The 20,815-nt window shown below is 44.5% G+C and overlaps 2 protein-coding genes across 11 annotated transcripts in view; one reads left to right on the top strand and one right to left on the bottom strand.

The window, feature by feature from the left end:
- Positions 1–18,699, top strand: part of PTK2 (protein tyrosine kinase 2) — a 187,792-nt gene extending 169,093 nt beyond the window's left edge. For all 10 annotated transcript variants that reach the window (XM_064398565.1, XM_064398550.1, XM_064398557.1 and 7 more), the window contains 8 exons: positions 503–640; positions 1,996–2,127; positions 8,759–8,821; positions 11,615–11,654; positions 12,286–12,392; positions 15,901–16,056; positions 16,522–16,602; positions 17,442–18,699. In XM_064398565.1, the coding sequence (XP_064254635.1) occupies positions 503–640; positions 1,996–2,127; positions 8,759–8,821; positions 11,615–11,654; positions 12,286–12,392; positions 15,901–16,056; positions 16,522–16,602; positions 17,442–17,651 (927 nt within the window). In that variant the 3' untranslated portion in view covers positions 17,652–18,699. The remainder of the gene's footprint in view (positions 1–502; positions 641–1,995; positions 2,128–8,758; positions 8,822–11,614; positions 11,655–12,285; positions 12,393–15,900; positions 16,057–16,521; positions 16,603–17,441) is intronic.
- Positions 18,700–19,459: 760 nt separating this feature from the next.
- On the bottom strand, positions 19,460–20,736 carry RPLP1 (ribosomal protein lateral stalk subunit P1). Its single transcript, XM_064398623.1, has 4 exons — positions 20,535–20,736; positions 20,356–20,430; positions 20,134–20,251; positions 19,460–19,580 (listed from the first exon to the last, which is right to left on the bottom strand). Exons 1-4 carry the CDS (start codon positions 20,604–20,606, stop codon positions 19,501–19,503), a joined length of 345 nt encoding a protein of 114 aa, XP_064254693.1. The 5' UTR covers positions 20,607–20,736; the 3' UTR covers positions 19,460–19,500.
- Between the last annotated feature and the right edge of the window lie 79 nt (positions 20,737–20,815).

Raw genomic sequence — 20,815 nt, 5'->3', positions numbered from 1 at the left:
ACACTAATTACATGCTGCCACTCAAGCCTTAAGCCTGTAAGATACAGCAGGGGATACATTTTTATGGGTCTCTGTAGGGTGATGTTTGCAGGATCGTATTAACTGGGACATGAGCTCCGCATGTGGAGCTCTTACATATGTATCTATGGATTGAGTTTTGTTCTCAGAGGACTTTGATCTCCTTACCTGCAGAGGTTAGAGCATGCTCTGATGCTGCTGGTTTGATAGGCACCATAAAATAGTCATCCTCAAAAGCTGTATTTCTGTACTGTTGCAGTTATTCTAAGATAGTTATGATGAGCATCCTCAAAGGCTTAAAACAGGGGTGTCTTATTTTGGATCAGCTTCCTTCTTCTGATGTTGCTTCCCCTTCTTCCTCTCAGTGACTGCTTGAATTGAGTCATTTGTCTGCTTTCATATCTTGGAGGGGATGTTTCCATTATGGGGAAGCACAGGTCTTACTAATATCTCTGGTTTTTATCTTTTTTTTTGCCCCTTAAAGGTGTCTGGCTATCCTGGTTCTCATGGAATACCAGCCATGGCAGGCAGCATTTATCCTGGGCAGGCTTCTCTCCTGGATCAAGCAGATTCCTGGAACCATCGGCCTCAGGAGATATCGGTGTGGCAACCGAACATGGAGGTAGGAGATCTGACACATCTGCTACTGTGTTCTGTACAGTTCAGTGCACTTTTTATTATTATAAATTGTATTACTTCTGTTATTTAGGTAGATCTGTTACAGGAAAATGAGTTTTTCTGGTGCTATTAAAATTGCCTCACTGCAGTGGACTGGGAGTCAGGACTGAATTGTTTTTTAAACAAATCATTCTGTGTGAGGCTGGGCATGAAGTGTCACTTCACATGAATTCTTGATGAAGTTGTTACTACTTATCTAACTGAGCGATAACAAATATTTGGTGCTTGTTAAGAGAAGGCTTTACTGGAACTTAGTGCTGTTCACAGAGATGGGAACACTCATAAAAAAACCCTCTTGGGAGATACCCAGCACAGCTGAAGGACTGAGGCTTCTTTGTGACTTACCCAGAAGAGAAAATGAAAGGGTCTGAAAGATTGTTCCTGAGCTGAATTCCTTCTGGGTGCTCTCCAGCCTGTCATGATTGCACTGAGCTGTTGAGGAACATCAAATTAATTCCCCCTTTAACTTTCTGTCTTTTTTTTTCTTGTTCTTCGCTGTTGTACACTTTTTAATTCCATTTTTTCCTTCCACAAAGATTCAGTTTGTGCAGCTTCTGTCTTAAATTTTTTTTCTTCTCTAACCATCTCTATTCACTCTGTTCCTGATAAACATTTAAGTGGTCTCTGAAATACAGGGAACTTTGCTACCAAATTTACCTTGGCTTTTTAAAAAACAATAATTTATACACTATTTCCTAATGATTTCCAGGCAGCATTGGGGTATGGTATGTGGAGTATTTGTAAGCCTAAGATAGCCATAAATATTTGGTCAAAAATTCATTAAAAAACGTTTTTGTGACATGCTTTGTAAGTTTAAGACAGCCGTAAATATTTGGACAAAAATTCATTAAAAATGTTTTTGTGACATGCTTTGCCACTGTTGGCTAACACTGAATAGTGTATTTGTTTTGATTTTAAAAAATGTATCTTGCGGCTTTTAACAACTGGATATTTACATTATTGCTCAAGACCAAGAAAACAAAATTCGTAAGTCTGATTTTGTTGTCCAGCTTAAATGAAGTGCAACACAGGAAGTGACAATGTTGCTGAAAAACAGAACAGAATCTTTCAGATCTTTTTTGGTTGCAGTGACTAAGAGCAAGGCAGATAAAACCTTTAGGGTTGGAAGACGTTTCCTCCACTGCTCTGCTTCAGCTTTTGAGGAGTTGAAGAAGCTCTGCTTGACTGCTGCTGAGAATTGACTTCTAAAAATCTTTCCTTTTATAATCTCTAAGTTCTTGCACCTGTTCATAGGAATTTTGAAATTGTGAGACTGAGTAAATTTCCTGTGGATTGTAGGATTCAGGCACTTTGGACATCCGGGGGATGAGCCAGGTTCTGCCCACACACCTCATGGAGGAGAGGTTGATACGACAGCAGCAGGAGATGGAGGAAGATCAGCGCTGGCTCGAAAAAGAAGAACGATTCCTGGTAATTCTTTGTTTCACAGAGCTTCTTAATTCCTCCTGATTCTTGGTTTTTGTATTGCAGCTGGTTAAAACTGGTCATTTCTGTAAAATGGGAAAATTTACAGGATACAGGACCCCAAAATGTGGGTTTGGAAACAGGTTTTAAAATAAGTGTTCGGCTAGTGAGACTGTATTTCAGATCTCTTGAACAGCTGTGGCTTTTGGTGAATCTCATTTCATCCAGTTGAGTGTTTGTGTGGGGGAAGTTGTGGGTATAATTCTGTGCCCATCTGGAGGTTGCCTGTTGGTTCTTACACAGAACTCTACCCCTAAAGAAGATGTAACCATCAGCCATCTAAGGGTTGTGGCTGTGGTAAGTGTTGTACTCAGCCTTGCCCTAGAGGAATAAGGGCACATATTAGTGGGAAGAAATAATATAAGAGAGAGCTCTGTGAGGAGGGAAAAGCTCTGAACTGCTCTATGAGCAGGAAGAAGAAATCATTGGTAATGGGATGTTCTGGTGGTGTTTCTTTGCAATTCCACAGTTCTTTGTTGTCAGTGCCGCTGGTGTGTGGTTTTTTTGCTTCTGCTCTAGCTTCCCACTTGTCTAAATTGAAGCTCAGTGTTAAATTTCTCCAGCTTGAGGCTGATGCTACAGATGGAGTAGAAGGTGGGAGTAGAATGTCACCAGGAGCCTGTGGGTGCCTGAGGCTCACGCACAGGGATAATTGACAGTGCTGTGTGTGGGTTGTGACAGACAGCAGCCCTGTACTTGGCCTGAGGCATATTTCAAGGAATGTTTCAGTTTGGAAATCTCCTGTGTTGGAGCTGCTGGTAGATGCCCCCATGTCCAGGACATTTTCTAGCTGAGATCCACATTGTGCCTGAGCTAAGCAGTGACTTTTGATTAATGGGTGTTGAAACTGGTTTCCTTCTAAGTCCCCTTGGGAATTTGCAGTTTCCCATTGGGATGACAGCAAACAAATCACTGTACCCAGATTGCTTAGTCTGAAGAGAGGGAGGGAAAAAGAAAATTTCTTCTCTAATTTAGGCATTAGCTTTTCCAGTCTTGTGTGGCACCAGTTGCTTGTGACCTACACAACCCAGGAGGTCAGACTCATCCCACTGACAATTAAAACTTTAAAGATAGTGAAGAACTTTTTGTGGAATCAGCTTTCTGGGAATGAGGCATTGACATTTGCAGGTGGTGGCAGTAGGTTGTGTGGGAACTTTCTGCAGAAAACTTGCTGATTTTTTGTGTAGAATAAATGATGATTATTTGTGGTGTTTGTTGATTGAGTCTCTGGACCATTAGGGTGTTTATCATCCCCCAAATCTGTTTGGGAAAGATTTGCTGTGTTTCCACTTTGTTTTAGTTTTGTTGTGAGGAAACACCATCTCTCTTGCATCTATTCTGTTGAGGAATTGGAATCCATAAGAGACTTCAATTCTTTTTCTTTCCACTTTAACATTTTGACTGTACAGACCTTGAGGTTCACCCTTGGATGCCTATTACAAATTTATACCCCATGTTAGGAGCTAAATGAGCTGCTGATAGTCACAGGGTGCCTCTGAGCCCATATCAGGATGTGTGTCAGGAGAATATTCAGTTTATAGATGGGTGTTTCTTGGAAAAGGAATGTGGGTGAGATTCTAAGTTTAGCCCCGAGGAAGTGAAGATGTGGAAAAGTCATTGTGGGGAGCCACTCTTGGAAGCCTTGCAGATCTCTCCACAATTCAGATATGAGAGTCCAAACGTGTGAAAATAAGTAATTTATTGAGGCATTAAGGCCATATAATGATGTCCAGCATAGAAATAAGCCAGGTGTTACACACACATGCTCCTTGGCCAATGTCCTCTAGTGGGTGACAATTAACATCTGTGCCCTGGGAAGAGGGGCCTCCCCTATATTCCAGGTGATTTAGGGAGAAGAAATCTGGCCCTTCCTTGCCTACTTTAGACAGGTTTCAAATAATATTTGTCCTTTTCAGCACAGAGAACAACAGAGTAGAGTCAGATTTTAATATTTAACTTACTTAACTATAATATTTAACTTTTGTAACCATGTGTAGTGTTCTCAGTGTAAACTGTCTGCTTCCAAAAACAGCTCTATTTACCCAATCCTCAGGCTCTACAGCACATCCCACTTGTACTACTGAGAGCTGGACTCACAGGGGAGCAACTGCAAATGATTTATTGTAAGACACTGCAACAAGATGAAAAATCCTCTGTGGGATTCTGTTAGTACAATTTTTGTTTCTCCAGAGTAACACCAACTTGCTCATGACTTGAAATTTATTGCTGCTTCTGCAGGGAGAAAATACAACTCACAGCACATTGGTCCAGGGATAAACAGCACTGATGCTGCTGGAGGGGACTCCCCAGATGGGGAATTCGGTGCAGTGGCATTGAAATGGAAATGTGCTGGTCTTCAGGGAGGTTGTTATCAGTGTAAGCAGTTTGCCTGAAACTGCTCCTTGGAGAACATGGGACTAGTTAGTACTTGAAAGCATAAAAATGTTGTTTTCAAGCTGCAGCCTTAATATAATCCAAAATTCTGGAAAATCTGCTGTAAAAAGAGAAAACAAACAGGTCTCTCCTGGTGGGAAGCTCGCAAAAGAAAATAAATCCATTATGTAAAAACTGAAGAGTAAAGAAGTGTTTGATTTTAAATTGTACCAAATATGTTCATTGGAGAGTGAGGAGAGAATTGGTGAAGGGGTTGATTTTGGGGGGTCCAGGACTGACACTCCCTCCCTGCCCCAGGGATGGGAGGCAGCACTCCAGGTCTGCCAGCTTTAATGGACACTGATTAAAACTTGTGATGATTAAATTTTCATGCTGTATTGATAAATGTGCTGTGGAGAGGAGCATCTCCAGGAAGGACAGAAATAGGTGAATTATTTTTGAGAAAGCTGAAATGGAGACACAAAACATTACTGCACCTAAATAAAGCTTGATGCAGATCACTACAGGACAGTCTCTGTCCAGGGCACATTCAGGTAGAAGATGAAATGGCTTCACTACAAACAATCTAAAACAATCAAAAATTATCTCTGAACATTTTATACATCTCTTCTTTTAGGCCCATTTAATTGCTTGCTCCTTCCTTTATTTGGAGTTTCCACTTTGAACCTTCCTTTTTGGCTGTGCTGATGTTATGTACATTATTTTTGATCAGATAAATAAAGATATATATGTGCATGCCTGTAAGTAACTCCTCAGCAGACAGAACTTTGTACTAAGAAATTTATAGTCCCTTCTGGGATAGCTTAAGAAGAAATAACTCACATATTTTCCTTATCATGCTTGGGTTTGTTGTTTTTTTTTCTGAAATTCCCACATAGCTGTGGTTTTTGTCCTATTTTGACACTGAGAACTGCAATTCAAGTCTAATTGATGTGAACTGTTGCTAAAATAAGATTCTAATTTTAAGCCTGAGAAAATCCCACCAAGACATTACAATTCAGCATGGCCTGAGAACTCCAAGGCTTACATATTCTTTTATTAGCAAGTAACCAGAAATACTGGAAATAAAGTGGATTATGTCCCACTTTGTCAACATACACATCCTGTCTGAAAATTCCTCTTGACATTTCCAAAGATTTCAGATAGTAGGCTTATTTATTTTTTAAAAAAATCCATTTACTTTTGAAGGACTTCATTTTTCTGCAAGATTTTAACAACATACAGTTCTTTCTCTCTGTGGTTTTTGGAAGTCCAGAGCCTTGGCAGGGACTGGGAAGATGGGAGGGTGTTCTTTGGGGCTGTGAAATGGTGTGTGAAGTACAGAACAGGTTTGGAATGAGGCTGATTGTTGACCTAGAGAATGTTGCATTAATCAGTATTAAAAGTTCAGCAGTGCATTGCTGTTGTGGCAGAATGAGGGGCTCAAAGCTTTTGCAGCTGCAGAAGTGGAAGAATTGCTGCTGAATAATACTTTAAAATACAATGGGAGTTTGATCATCAAAATCACCTTTGCTGTACAATAATTTGCCTTCTGACATTTTCACATCTACACAGAAAAATAAATCAGAAAATCATTTAGTCAAATGGGAGTTGTTAGAATTTGTTAGAACATTAAAATCAGTAAATATATAATTGGGACTTTACTCAGTCATGGGACACAAAAGTTGAACATTTCTCTTTTGTTCCATGTGTTCCTGACTACCCAGGTTTTGATGGAGCTTTTGATGGAGAATGTTTGTGGAATTTGAAAGAAGTTTCTGTCCTGCTAAATGATTTTTTCCTTATTTCTGAGGAGGAGCTGTGCAGGTCACAGGGGTGCAGCTGCTCAGGGTCCCTCAGCTTTGCCATCACCCCCTGGCACTTGGGATCTGCAGTTTAGGATCAGGTTCTTGGAGATGCCAGGGCAGCACCACAGCCTTGTTTGTGTGGAGGCCAAGTTAATAATCACCATTTTTGTGATATTTGATGAGCATTTGCAGCAATTCCTGGGCTGTGGGTTGCGTGCTGTCCAAGATGGGAAATCCTGGAGGGAACTCAGCGTGCTGCACTTTGGCTGCTCTGGAGACTTGGGGAATGGAATTGTTGCTGTGACTTGGAGTCTTTGGATGCTGGAAGGAAGGACCTTCTTAGCAAGACGAGAGGAGATGGGTTTTGTGTCTGCCAATTTAAATTTTTGCTTATATTATTAGGAAAAAAAAGTCCCGTTACTCAGACTAGTGTGCATTTTTGTGCTTCTGGCTCTTTTAAAATGATCAATATTTCATTGTCTCTGGAGTCTGGTTTGAGGAACATGTGCTAGATGGTCCAGGGGAAGGTGATGGAATGAGATGATCTTTAGGGTCCTCTCCAGTCCAAACCATTCTATGGTTTAAGGTGCGTTTTTTGAGTAATAAATCGCTATAAATGCAAAGAGCATTAAAGACCCCTGTGATAAAATCTGGTTATTTCCAAAGAGTTTGGGCACTTCCCTGACTAGAAATGAACATCAGACGATGGCAAATTGTGAGCACTGGTGTAATAGAAATGTAGTTTGACACATACTTTATATGGATATTTAACAAGAATAGCTGTTTGATTTAGCTGAAGAATACAATGAGAATCATGACCTTACCTGTCTAGTGAAGTTTCAGACATACTCATATCAAATGAGACTTTAATCAGAAAAAATTCCTTTATCGTAATAGGGAAATAAACTGCAGATGAGTCAGTGGTAGGTTTCTTCTTGAAATTTGTCACAAATTCCTGGAAAAACATGAGGAGACCACTTGTGTCTGTTTCAGTTCTTCACGTTTAAGAGGGGGTTAAATATTTCCCTGTCTGATATGATTTTCTATTTTTAATCTACACATTCTTTCAGGCAGTGACTGTCTCTGGCTGTGCCTCACTCAGTCTGCAGAAGACTGAATGAAAATCCCAAATGTAAGCCCTTCTGACTGACTGGCAGCACAACTGGACTATTTTTAATGACAGAAGATCAATATTAGTGTGTTTTTGCAGGTTCTTTCTGCCCTGCTGGTTTTTAGGGTCATTTAGTAGCATTTCTGAGGTGGAGTCATTCTTACAGGACGGGATCTCAAATAGCTTTAAAACAAGAAAAGGATGTGTTTGTCCCCTGAAATTAAGTCTGAAAGAACATGTGGTCAGTTTAGTGACACTGTGTTTAGCTACACCTACATTTCTCTAAATAAAAAATAATACTTTTATGTTGTGTGTGACCATTTTATCCCTTAAGTTATCAGTGACTGTTCATCCAGTCTCGTAGAAGAGAGTCAGATAAATCCTGTTTTTAAGTGCCAGAATTGCTGCACAAGAAGCACTGTAATTTTGCTGAACTTGTGTCTTCAGATTAGTATTAATTTTGGCTTTACATCCACTATTCCTTTGTCTTTCCATGTCATCAAAGTTGTCCTTGAAGAATAAATAAGCATACCTGGATTTGCTGGGGAAATAAGTGGGGTTTTCCTGTGCAGGGCCAGAAGTTGGACTTAGTAGTTTTTGTGAGTCCCTTCCAACTTAGGATATTCTGTGAGAAAATGTTTATGTGTGGGGAAAAAAAAAAAATCAAAATCGATGTGGTTTTATTTTTGCTTTTAGAAACAACCAAGCCCCAGGTTCCTGTATTGTGCTGAAAACACATGAAATATAAATTTGTTTGCTGCTTGTATGGGAAGAAAAGGGCATCTGGATGGCTTTGTTGGCTGGCTGTATCCACATGGAGTGTTTAGAGAGCTCCAGTAATTGGCCCCATTTGCTTGGAGAGGGAGCCAAGTACATTTAAGCCATCCTGGGGCAGGAAGTGGGAATTAATGTGCAGCGTTTCTCATCCTGTGGTTGGAATTTTGCTGTTGGGAAGCAAGCTATTTTTTTTTCTTTTTCAGAAAAAAACCCAACTTTTGCTGCCTTTGAGAAAACTAAAATGCAGATTTTCCAGTGTTGTGTGAGGACGGTGGTACTTTGGATATTTATTATAAGAGCATTTCATTCCTGTGCTGGGGGCGGGTGCTGGAGGAGCAGCCGAGGCTCCGGTGGCGGCAGCGGGGGCGCAGGGGCTGGAGTGAAATGACATCTGGATTTGTCAGTGTGCATTTTTAACAGGATTTTCCTGTCTTTCCACCGCCTCTAAGCCAAGGGCACATCACTGGGTAAGCAGAGCACAGAGTGAATCGTTGGATTTTTGTTTCAGAAACCCGACATGAGGCACTCCAGAGGCAGCATTGACCGCGAGGACGGAGGTCTCCAGGGCCCTGTAAGTGTGGGGGATCTTTTCCTCTCTCCCAGCTCTTCCTCCAGTTTATGGTAGAACATGCTGTACACTGTCTTGTGGGGTGGGAGATGATTTAAAGGTTTTGCTAAACGTTTCCACTATCACTACATGGTGGTACAGCTTTCCAAGAGGCTCAGCTTCTGTGGCAACTGCAGCCACAGCAAAGCGGTTCCTGCGGCAGTTTGGGGGATTGGGGTTTGTTGGTTGTTTTTGGTTTTTTCCCCTTGAAGCTGTTCTTGAAACAAATATTAAAATGTTACAACAATTTCCAAGTGCTCATGTACTGTAGAATTTGGCCTTTTATTTAAAAATGGGGATTGTTTTCTGCAAGTTCTGTCAACAGGAAGCAGGATTAAAGTAACTTTTGCTGTTGTTTAAATATCTGAAGGGTTTTCTCACAAGGAATGTAAATTTTGCTGTTGTATTACCCAGAAATCTGTTTGGGGTAAATGATCCACTATGAAACAATTGGAATAAACCCCAGAGCCATTCCTTTATTCCCAGACAGCAGCTGCAGCTCGGGTGTTCTTTCTTAGAGGCTTAACTCCTGTCTGTTTAACTAAAACCATCTCTTCAATTGTTGAATTGCCATTGGAATCTCTGGATCATCCTGTTGGAAAAGGGGGATTAGGCTAGGCATTGCTAATTATACAAACCTGGTGCTTCATCCACTGTTTCTCCTCAGGAAAGTAGTGGATATTTAAAATCCATCCTCCTGTTTCATTTGGGATGGAATTGTAAACTCCTGCTTTGGCTTTAGCATTTCTTCACTTTTTAAGAATTCAGGAATTCTTCCTGCATTTGCAGCCAACACAGTCATGAATGAGTGTATCAGTGACACACTGCAGCATAGTCTCTGGAGACATTCATGTCTGGAAGCTCCTAAGATTCTTTCCATTAATTTGGAGAAGATTCTTAGTTAGTGTTAGGCCTTGGCTGTTGTTGCATCTTTATATAAGAGCAAGAAAAGTGGTGCTGCATTTTGTGCTACTCATGAAGATGCTTTGAGATGCCCAGGAGATTTTCAGGTTGTGTCACAGGTTACAGGTTCCAAACTGTTTCAAGTCCTGTCTGCACAGATGAGGTGGTCCAATATCACACCCCATTTGAAAGAGTGAGGAAAACACTTCATGGTCATGGACACAATGGGTTTAAAAAGAGACTCTATTTCATGGTAACCACATTTCTAGTCACAGAGTTTGATCTTGTCATTCTCAATAGATTCAGAACATAACTCTGACTTCATTTGCAGTGGGAGATGCTTAATGCTGCTGTGAGTCAATTTGAGTTTCTGACTGAGAGGATGAGAAACTGGGCAGTGATACAAATGAGAAGTTACCACCCACATTTTGGCAGTTCCTGTCTGATCACATTCTTTTGACCTGTACTTTCAATACGCAATTTTGTGGAAGTAAAAATGCAAGAATTGTTTTTGTGGGATACCATTCTTCTGCCTCTCTCTTGCTCTCTTTCTTTTCCCTTGGGGTTATCAGACTTGAAATATTTAGGTTAGCAGCACAAATCAAAGGTAATGACATGATTGAATACCTCTACATCATGTCCCTGTTTATGAGGTGACCAACCTCATAGAGCAACAGACCAGTGTCATTTCTGGTTCTCCTGTTGTTGACATTTTTTAAAAGCCCTTCTTGTGGTGCTGTCCAGCTGAAACTGCAGTCAGGCTTTGTCAGCACCAGTTCTCTCCCTGCAGTGGCAAAAAGCATCTCTGTAGGGATGCCACCTGTCCCTGTTTCCAAAGTCTGTACACTTCCATTGTCCACCTAAGTTCTAGAAGATCCCTGCTTTGCCAGGCCCTTTTCTGCCCTGCCTGCTTGATTTCCAGCACTCTGGAATTGTGCTCTTTAAAGATTGCTCTTAAAAATCACCTGACAGCCATGGACTCCAGTTCTTTAGAAAGCAGATTCCCAGAGGACCTCACTATTTCCTGGAAGGCACCCAAAGTCCACTCTCTCCATAGCCAAGGTGTTGCTGAAATTTTTTTCCTACCTCCAACAATTTGAAACTCATCTCCTTTGTGGATGCCATGACTGAGGCAGCCACTGCTCAGCACTTGGCCCATGAGTCCCTCTCTGTTTACAAACAACAATTCCAGGAATCACATTTCCCAGTCAGCTTCTTAATACCTGCACCAAGAAGTTACTTTCACAGGAATTTCCTGGACCTCTTTGTTTCCACTATATGATATTCCCAGTTGAATTTTGGGAAGTTAAAATTACCCCTGAGGGCCAGGGCAGTTGACACAGAGATATTCCTTAATACTTAATAAGAAATTCTTCCAAGTGGATGAGCAAATGGGCCTTGACTAAGATCTTTTCAACAAAACCAAAAAGCAAACCAGCTTTGAAGTGTGTTCCCATTACAGAACTGTTCAGCAGGAAGTTCTGGAGTCTCTTTGTTGTGTTGTCATTTCTCCTTCATCACCATGACCTCTGCAGTTGGATCTGTGGACACAGACTGAAAATGCCTGTGACTGTCTCACCACCTTTGAGTAATAAGGAAGGATGAACTGCAGTGTGGAGGCCAGGGCTATTGTGAGCAGCACCAAATACATGCAAATTCTTTTATTGCTCTGTAAGTAATAGACCTGTAGTGAGGGACTGATGATGGTGAATTGGGATGTATTTTCAGCTGGTGGGAAATGTGCTGAGAGCTGGCTGCTCTTGGTGTTTGAGATTGAGATAGTGCTGATGAAAGATTTTGCAAGATATTGCAAGCACTGCAATAACTACTTTATATGTTTATTTTATTTTATAGGCTGGTAACCAGCACATATATCAGCCTGTGGGAAAACCAGGTAAGCAGTAAATGCAGATACTGACACTCTGAGTACTTTATTACAAGTCTTGTAGCAGCAGTAGTCAACAAAAGTTCATGGCAGTATTTCCATACAGAGTGGATTCAGTTCCAGGTACTACACATTGATGTTTGTGTCCTGTGTGTTCAGGGTCCTCATGCAGGCCCCAGACATGCAGTCAGCAAAGCCAAGGAAGTGTTTAGATCAACAAGCAGGAAATGTCTAGAGGAAGCTGAGTCAGAGTGGGAATTCACCCAGGGTGGAGTTCAGACATGTCAAACAGCAGTAGACACCTAAAATTGGGTTTCTCAGTCTCAAAAGTGAATCACACAACTTGCTGCTGGGAAGAAGTCCAGTTTCCCAGATACACACAGCATGTTGGTACCAGGGATGACACCATCTCAGGGCTGAGGTAGCTGTGCCCAGAGCAGCAGCACTTACCCCACAAAAGGAATTTCAAATATTTAACTAAAACAATCCTGCTCTCATAAAGTGCAGCTCCCACAAACAGTGCATTTACTGCAGGACACCTGAAGATGTCCCATCTCTGGCAGAGAAGAGCACATGCAGAAGGGTGCCAGGTGCATCTGACACGTTGCTGCTCTAAAACCACAATTTTTTTGTCGAGCAGATCACGCAGCTCCGCCAAAGAAGCCTCCGCGCCCCGGAGCCCCCGGGCACCTGGGCAGCCTCGCCAGCCTCAACAGCCCCGTGGACAGCTACAACGAGGGTGTGAAGGTAGGGGAAACACCCCCAGGAAATGGAACATTACCAGGGCCATGTGAAATAGCCCCAGCAAATCAAACATGACAGCTCTGAGGTAGTTCAGTGTTCCTGAAGTAGAGACCGTGGAAAGCAAAGGGGACCAAAGTTCATGAGTAAATAATGTCATGGGGTAAACAGGCTCTGGCAGCTCTCCAGGGGAGTGGGGAGGGAACTCAGGTTCTCCTGGCTGTCATTTAGTGTGCTCCTCACCTAGAACCCTGCCCAGGTGAGCTTATTTCTAGTTTGAAATGGTGAGGTGCAAATGGACCCAGCTCCCTGTTGAGCAGGATGGAGCATGGCCAGGGATCCCAGTTACTCAGATGGTACCAAAGTCTCCTGTCCTTGCTCCCAGGAGGTGAGACCTCTCCTGCAGTGCTTAAAAAGCTCTTGCTGCAGCACCAGGGCTCCTCAAACCCTACCAGCTCTGGGGAGCAAGGGAAGAGGGGAAATGGGCTGTCTGATCTGGGAGTGAGATACTTCCTGATGTGTTATTTCATTTCCTATAAATAGCAATAAAGCCAAAACTGAAACCTGACAGTGGTTTTGTAGCAGAGGTGCTGCTGCAGGGTGCAGTGTCCTGCCCCTGCTGCAATTGGTGTCCACAGAACTGCTCCCAAGGATGTCAGGCACTCCCAAAATCATCCCTTTGTGTGCTGTTTCCTGCCTGTGGGACTCTGCCACCTTTCTAATCTCCAGGAAACAGCTCTGCCAGGCCTGTAGTAAAGAACAGGAATCCATGGTGTGGTGGCCACAGCAGTTGGGATGACTGACTCTTATTTTAGTTGATTTAAGGAAAAAGAAAAAGCCCAGTTCATCTGAACATGAAATTCAGAACCTGCCACCAAGAGCAGTGTGTTCAGCACAACTTGATCCCAGCCACTGCCAGCCTGTCTCACTCCTGCTCATGTTCTGGGATTATTGGAATGTTTAAGCATCAGTGTAAATAGCCAGCAGTGGTGAATTTGAGGAGGATTATTTATTATAAACTGATGCCAGTGCTTTACGAGCTGCCAAGCCTCAGAAAACATAAAAAAGCAGTAACAGATGTGTTACTAAACTCGGCTTCTCCAAAATTTCCTTTCTAAATGCTGATGCTGGAACATGAAAAAATGTTTTTGAAATACAGACTTCTGACAACAAACAAACCTGAGCAGTCAGAGACATCAGTAGTGACAAGTGAACAGGATTTGTGTACTAAATAGCTCTTTGAGTAGGAAAGAAGGGCTGATTTTGTTTTCATCTGTCAAAATTTTCTTGGAATTGGATTGTTTTAAGCCCCTTGAAGAAAACAGCCCATTACTTTTTGGCATAGCTTTGTTAATGGTTGCAGTCCTTAACTGAAGATGCTTCTAGGGTTCATTTCAGACTCCCTTTTGTCTACACCCTGTTCAGACTCCCTTTTCAGGGAGAGCTCAGGGGAAGAGGATTGGAATTTGCTGCCCTTGGGAGCCTTCAGGGCAGGCTCCAGAGAGCTCCTGGGTGAGGCAGAGTCAGCCAGTTCCACAAAGAAACTCAGAATTCTGCAGAATAGAGGTGTGGATATTGGGGATAAACAAATAGAAACCAAGGACTAAGAAATACAATGTCCAGAGTCTTAAAAGGTTGGGTCTGTGGAGTTCTATGGGTTGGGAATAATCTGGAATGGGTTCTTGGTATTTTCTCGCCATGGCTGTGATGAGTTCTTGTGAACAAGTCCTGCACAGTTAAATGGCCATGTGTTTCCCATCGTGACTTACCTAAACAAAAAGTTTCATAAAGATTAATACAAAATTCTATTAAACACATAAGTCCTGGACTGTTTGTGCAGAGGGACCAGCAGCTCTGGTCTGTCCCTGTCTGTCCAGCGTTCCCAGGACAGGTTTCCCAGGCCCTCGCTCCACTCACCACTCTGCTGCTCGCCACACTGGCTTGCTCCTGTCCAGCTTTGCATGATCTCCTGCCCGTGCGTTGAGTCAGGAGGAAGCATGGGGTGCATGGCAAACCCTTCCACTGCCCACAGGGGTGCACAGCAGCTCTTCTGTCACACAGGGCCCAGAGCTAACACGAGTGGCTGCCGGTTCTGGTGAGGATGTGTTTTTGTTGCAGGCTTTTTAACTGGTCTCTGATTGCTACACATGTTTTGGGTTTGGTTTTTTTGTTTTTGTTTTTTTTTCCTGCTGAGTTTTATTAATATTGTTTTTCTTTTTTTCCCTTCTTTTGGTAAATTTCTTTAACCTCCCCCCACATTCTGCTCAACCATAGCCATGGAGGGTAAGCAGTGCGTGAGCGTGTGTACGTGCCCTATTCCAAAATGTCTTTGCATGTGACTTTGCCAAATGACTGGTTTAACTTCTTGATTGCTGAAACTGATTCGAATCACAGCCTTTCCCTGCTGATTGAGGCAATTACAGTGTTCTTTTTCCTAAGGTATTTTCTGATCAGTGCATTAGATTGAATCTCTGTAATAGCTGTTGGTATCCACCTAATGAAATGCTACAAAATGGAATCACCGTGTACTGAATCCTGCACTCCTTCCTTAGAGAAAGTCTCACCAAAACATTCCATAGTTTCCTCAGGGCAGTGGATCAGGGGCTTGCAGTGAAACATTTCTGGAGCTGGGAGCAGTCCTGAGAGCCAGCAGTAACCCAGTGGAGGGAGCTGAAGCGCCATGAACCATCTCAGATCCAGGAAGAAATCAGGAATTTTTAAACTTTCTGTTCACATTGAGTTGTGCTTGAGCATCCCGTTGTAGGGGATAGCAGCAGGAAATTGGGATGCTTGGTAGTTTTAAAGTTCTGAGATACTGAGGACCTTACAAAGGATGTTTGCAAAGTTTATTTCATATCAGACCTGGGATTAATTCAGTTGTCTTGGATTTAACTCCAGACATATCTGACTTGTTGGAAGTTTTACTTGAGTGAAGACCAGATGAGTTACGAGTTTTTTTGTGATCTCTTGGAAATCAACTGTCTAAAAGCATTCCATGTTTCCCTGGTGACACCATTTTTTTTAACCTGCTGTTAGATTTCCACTAACAAAAGAATAATGTCATGGAATAGTTTGGCTTGGAAGGATGATCTCGTTCTAGTTCTGTCTTTAATATGTCAGTATGTTACTGTGTGCTCTGACATTATTTTGGAGCACAAAAAGCCCTTCTGAAACGAGGGACCTGTTGCTCTCACAGTGGAACTTGAACCACTGAGACATGTTAAGTACTCAGTACTCTCATGCCTCAAATTACTCCCTTCTCTGTTGATTGTTACACTGGAAGCTCTTCAGGGAAACCCTGGTAAAAGTTGCCCAGTGTCATTTCAGAGATCGGGTTCAGTCAGAAGAACTAAAAGAACCTTCCTTCAGTCCCAGCGTGCTCGGCCAGCTCAGGGCAGCAGCGGGGCCGGGCGGGGCAGTGGGAGCCCGGGGGAGCCGAGCCCTTCCCGGCTGGGAAGCGGCCGAGCCCCATCTGCTGGGGACGCCAGGTCCAGCAGCCCCTCTCTGCTTGCAGATTCAGCCGCAGGAGATCAGCCCTCCTCCCACGGCCAACCTGGACCGCTCCAATGACAAAGTCTACGAGAACGTCACGGGGCTGGTGAAGGCGGTGATAGAAATGTCCAGTAAGATCCAGCCGGCCCCGCCCGAGGAGTACGTGCCCATGGTGAAGGTACGGGGGCAATGCCTGAAGTCGGGGTGTATTTCTACCCTAAATGAGGTCTTCAAGTGATGTAGGAGAAATTTGCTGGAAATCTGGAAGTAGAAAAGCTGTTTGTGTTCATGGGGTGGGTGATTTGTGGTCAGATGTTGGAGTTTTGAATTCCATGCCCGGTATTGTGGACAGCACTGCTTCATGCCCAGCTTGCCTGTGCTTGTCCAAGGTCCTGAGTAGTGTCCTGTCTTCTCCACATTTTCACTTTTTATGAGAAAAACTTGTTCTAAATCCTTTGGCATCTTGTTTTGATGGTGATAGACACGATTGCAGGTGGGATTTTGAAGTGCCTTAGGCATGTTCCAACTCTCTCCTTATCCAGATGAGCAATTAAATGTATCCACTGCCTCTTGCACTCCTCGAATTCTCTCATCCATTTCTTCCAGGTCTTTGAAATTTATTTCTTTAATCTTTTTTTCTTAGGAGGTTGGTTTGGCACTAAGAACTTTACTGGCAACAGTAGATGAGACCCTCCCAGTGCTCCCTGCAAGCACCCACAGAGAGGTACGTGGAGCTCTGCTTGCCTGGTGCTCAGCCACTGCCTTCCCGGTCAGCCTCAGCCCACTGGGACAGGTTTTGGTGCTCCCTTATTGGCACAGGCACACCTTTTGGCTCCCTGAGCAGTCTCAACTCCTGGGTTATAATTCTGCATTAAATGAATTTCATTAAAATTGCTGCATGAACTTAGGCTTGGTATTAGTGAGGATTCTTAAACTGGATATAGGTGTCACCCATAGGAAGGTGACATAAACCCCAGTATGCCACAGCAGAGAATCAGCTGAGGGTTAATTCTTAGTGCAGATGTCACCTGTCATTTGCTTGCACACCAAGTCATCGAAGAGGAATTGAGCAGAGCTTGGTACAGCTGGAAGGTTGTCTAGTTCTGGATGAGGAGTGACTGAGAGCTTTCATTGAAGTTCATAATTAAAACAGTTTCCCTCCAAAACCCTGAATGAGTGTGGTACAATGGTTCTGTAAGTGCCATCTCAGAGGTTCACGCTGACTTAGCCGTGTGCTTAAGTAACTTGTATCTGCCTTCTTGTTTCATTTTTTAGAGCTGCTTCTATACTTTGGAGCTGCTTCAGTAGTAAAAAGAGTAAAGCTAACAAGAGCCTGAAAACCCATTACAGGCTGTTCATGCCAAGTTGTGGTTTAAAATCCACTACTTGGGTCTTGGTGCTGTTTAACAGTGGGTGGCTCAGCCGGTGCCAAACTCCATCTGCTGCTCCCGTGGTGCCCTCAGCCCAGCTCAGTCAGGAATCAGGCAGGGGCTGTGGCTCTGGGGCATTGCTGTGAGTGCAGTGTTCCAAACCCCCAGGGCTGACAGGGTTGTCTCGTTGCAGATTGAGATGGCACAGAAGCTGCTGAACTCGGACCTGGCCGAGCTCATCAACAAGATGAAGCTGGCCCAGCAGTACGTCATGACCAGCCTGCAGCAGGAGTACAAGAAGCAAATGCTGACGGCTGCTCACGCCCTGGCTGTGGATGCCAAAAACCTGCTGGATGTTATCGATCAAGCCAGACTGAAAATCAGCCAGTCCAGACCGCACTAAGCACTGAGGGAGGAGCGTCATCAGCCTCGGAGTTCTGCTTGCAGGACGTTCCTTCACCTTCCACCAGCAGTGAGGATTAACCCAGTGCAGTCCTGGCCTTCCAGCGCCTCTGGCTTCAGCAGACCTGACCGAGCCCTCGGGTTCTCTCATTGCAACAGTTTAACCAAGCCCCTCTGGTGGAGCCGAGCTGGGATTGAGGCCGAGGCATTATCAGCAGATGAGGTTTGTACAGGAGCCCTCGGGTGCTCTGAGCTGGGGCACAGGGCAGCTCACTCCATGGCATGGGACACGCTTCGCACTGAGCTGCCACCATTGAGCTGCCCCCGGGGCACGGTCTCGGAGCCAAAACTCTTGGAGCAGCAGATGGGAGAAAGATATTGTGAAGTGAAGAATTCGGGGAAACCTCAGGGCTGAGAATTCTTGCCCACAGTATATGAACTATCCAGACTGGAATTTTTTTTATTAGAACACTTACGTCGCAATATGCTAATCACGATTTACAGAGAAAGAATAAAAAGCTATATTTTCAAGACTTCAGTCATTTCAAGACAAACTAAAGCCCTCTTCATCTTCCTGCCTTTTACTTTTACGTGACTGTGTGAAGCATTTGTTTGGAAATAGCTGTAGGACACAACTGAACACTCGTCTTTTTCACCAGGATAACGTGCCAGTTCTTTTGTAGCAATGTTGTTTTCCTTGGAAGTGAAAATGCTGCTTTGTACCAGAGCAATTCAGAGCTGCATTTAGAGGAGATCTGTAACCATTCATGTCCCCCATTTTTATATAATTTATAAAGACAGATTAAAGCCATGATGACTATTTTAAACCCATTGTAGTTAACTAACCCATCCTTTTGTCTATCTTGCCTGGGAGGAGTTACAGTAGAGAATGTAATTAGATTTTCCTTGGTTTTCCAGTTATGCCATCTGTTCTGTTAAAATAAAAACCACACTCCCTTTTTGCTGTTGAGGGATATAAATTATTCTCAGGAAGAATATAATGAACTGTACAGTTACTTTGACCTATTAAAAAGGTGTTACCAGTGAAACTCTGACTCTTTATTTCATGTGTGTGCACTGCAAAAGAATTCTTTCCTGGGTACCTGTGTCTTTCTAAATATGAGTTGGTAATACAAATACCTACCATCCTATCATAAAGTTGTTACATAAATGTAAAAGGTGGGACAGTGCAGAGTCCATCAGTGTTTGTGGAACAATCCCCCTCCACATCTTTGGGATTCTACACCTTTAATTGTGTAATGCCTCAAATGCTTTGGAATACCCACTTGGAACACAGCCCTTACCTTGTTCAGCTGCTCTGGAAAAGCAGTTTCTGAACTTCCTGTTCAGAAGTTATGGAATTTTATGGAGCTCTTTCCCAGTGCAGTGTTACATCACCTCCCACACCACTTTTCTGGCCAGGTAAATACATTCTGTACCTTTCACAACCTCAGCCCTTCACCTGAGAACTGCAGCCTGTGAAAAGCCTCGGGCCTTGCTGTGCCACAGGTGCCATGGGAGCTGCACTGCTGCTGGATGCAGAGGTGTCACAGCACCAGCAGCAGCCCAGCCTCAGCCCTGCTGCTGAACAGGCCCCAATCCTGCAGCTCCAGGCTGTCACCACACCCCCTGCCTGCTGGGATTTCATTCCTCCCTCTGTCCAGAAGCTCTGGGTGCCTTTTAGAGCTTTAACTGTTCTTGTGAAACACCCAAAAACTGAGTAAAGCCCCAGCTGAGCACTCATGACAGCAGTTTCAGGAGCTGCAGCTAACTTGGGCACCCTCCACAAACATCCACCTGAGACACAAGTACAAGCACATGTTCTTTATTACAGACTGGTACAAAACTAATTAGTCAAAAAGACCAAAGCCCATATCATCATCAGATTCCTCTGATTCTTCCTTCTTTTCCTCTTCTTTCTTCTCTTCAGCTGGAAAAGAAATGACATAGAATTTATCAATTTTATCAGCTCATAGAAGTCAGTTGTCACAAAAGGTGTCACATGCAATGACCAACATCAAGCATGAATCCCTGAGCAGTCCTAACAACTTAAACCAGCAGCCCAAGAACAGTGTTTGTACTATTAGCAAAGTGGTTTTGCGACTTCAGAATTCATTTATATCAAACCCAAAAAAACTTTAGAAAGAGCTGCTGATGCTCTGTATGATGACACACAGCAAAAGCAGTTTTAATTCTGAGGGAACACTGCTCCTGCACACTGACTTCATGTGCAACGCCAGCCTTTCTCAAGGGGAGGGCGTGCTCTGCTCAAGAGCACTCACACACTGCATGGCAGAAACCACATGGAAAAAGCTCCTGTAACATCCCTGCAAGTGTTGGATGGGGCTCTGAACAGCCCAGTCTGGAGCACGGTGTCCCTGCCCTCGGCAGGAGATTGGAAAGAGATGCCTTTAACCCTCCCAGCCCAAGTCATTCCACAGATCCGCGTTCCCGCGCCTCGCTCGGACGCGGCCGCCACTTACCGGGGGCGGCTCCGCCGGCGGGCGCGGCCCCACCCGCGGGCGCGGCGGCAGCCGGAGCCCCTCCGCCGCCCGCTCCCACGTTACAGATCAGGCTCCCGATGTCAATGTTCGCCAGCGCCTGCGGAGAACGAGAAGCGGCAGCGAAGCCTGGTTAACACGGGCGGAGGTGCGCCGGGGAGCCCCACACGCGGCCCTGCCCGGCCCGCGGCCCCTCTCGCCCACCTTGGCGAAAAGCCCCGGCCAGAAAGGCTCCACGTTCACTCCGGCTGCCTTGATGAGCGCGTTGATCTTGTCCTCCTGCAACGAGACAGCGGCGCTCAGAGCCCGCCCGGCGCGGCCCGGCGCGGGCCCTCAGGCGGCCATGCCGCGCGGCCGCCGCCATCTTGTGCGGCCGCACTCACCGTCACGGTGACCTCGTCGTCGTGCAGGATGAGGGCGGAGTAGATGCAGGCGAGCTCGGAGACGGAGGCCATGGCGGGGCGCGGTGCTGGTCGCCGGTGGTTCGGCCTTAGCTTCGTACGAAGGACTCAGCACCTTGGGCCGCCGCGGAGCGAAAGGGGCCGGGCGCGGCGGCGCGGATTTATAAGGCGGTGCGCGTTGCGTCACCGGTGACGTCACCCCGTGACCCGCCGCGCATGGCAGGTGCGCGCTCCCTCCCTCCCCCTGCGCCGTCCCTCACCGC

This window comes from Passer domesticus, chromosome 1 (assembly GCF_036417665.1).
Source record: "Passer domesticus isolate bPasDom1 chromosome 1, bPasDom1.hap1, whole genome shotgun sequence".
Lineage (NCBI taxonomy): Eukaryota > Metazoa > Chordata > Aves > Passeriformes > Passeridae > Passer > Passer domesticus.
Note: the sequence above shows the minus strand (reverse complement) of the source record. Positions and strands in the feature narration are given on the sequence as shown.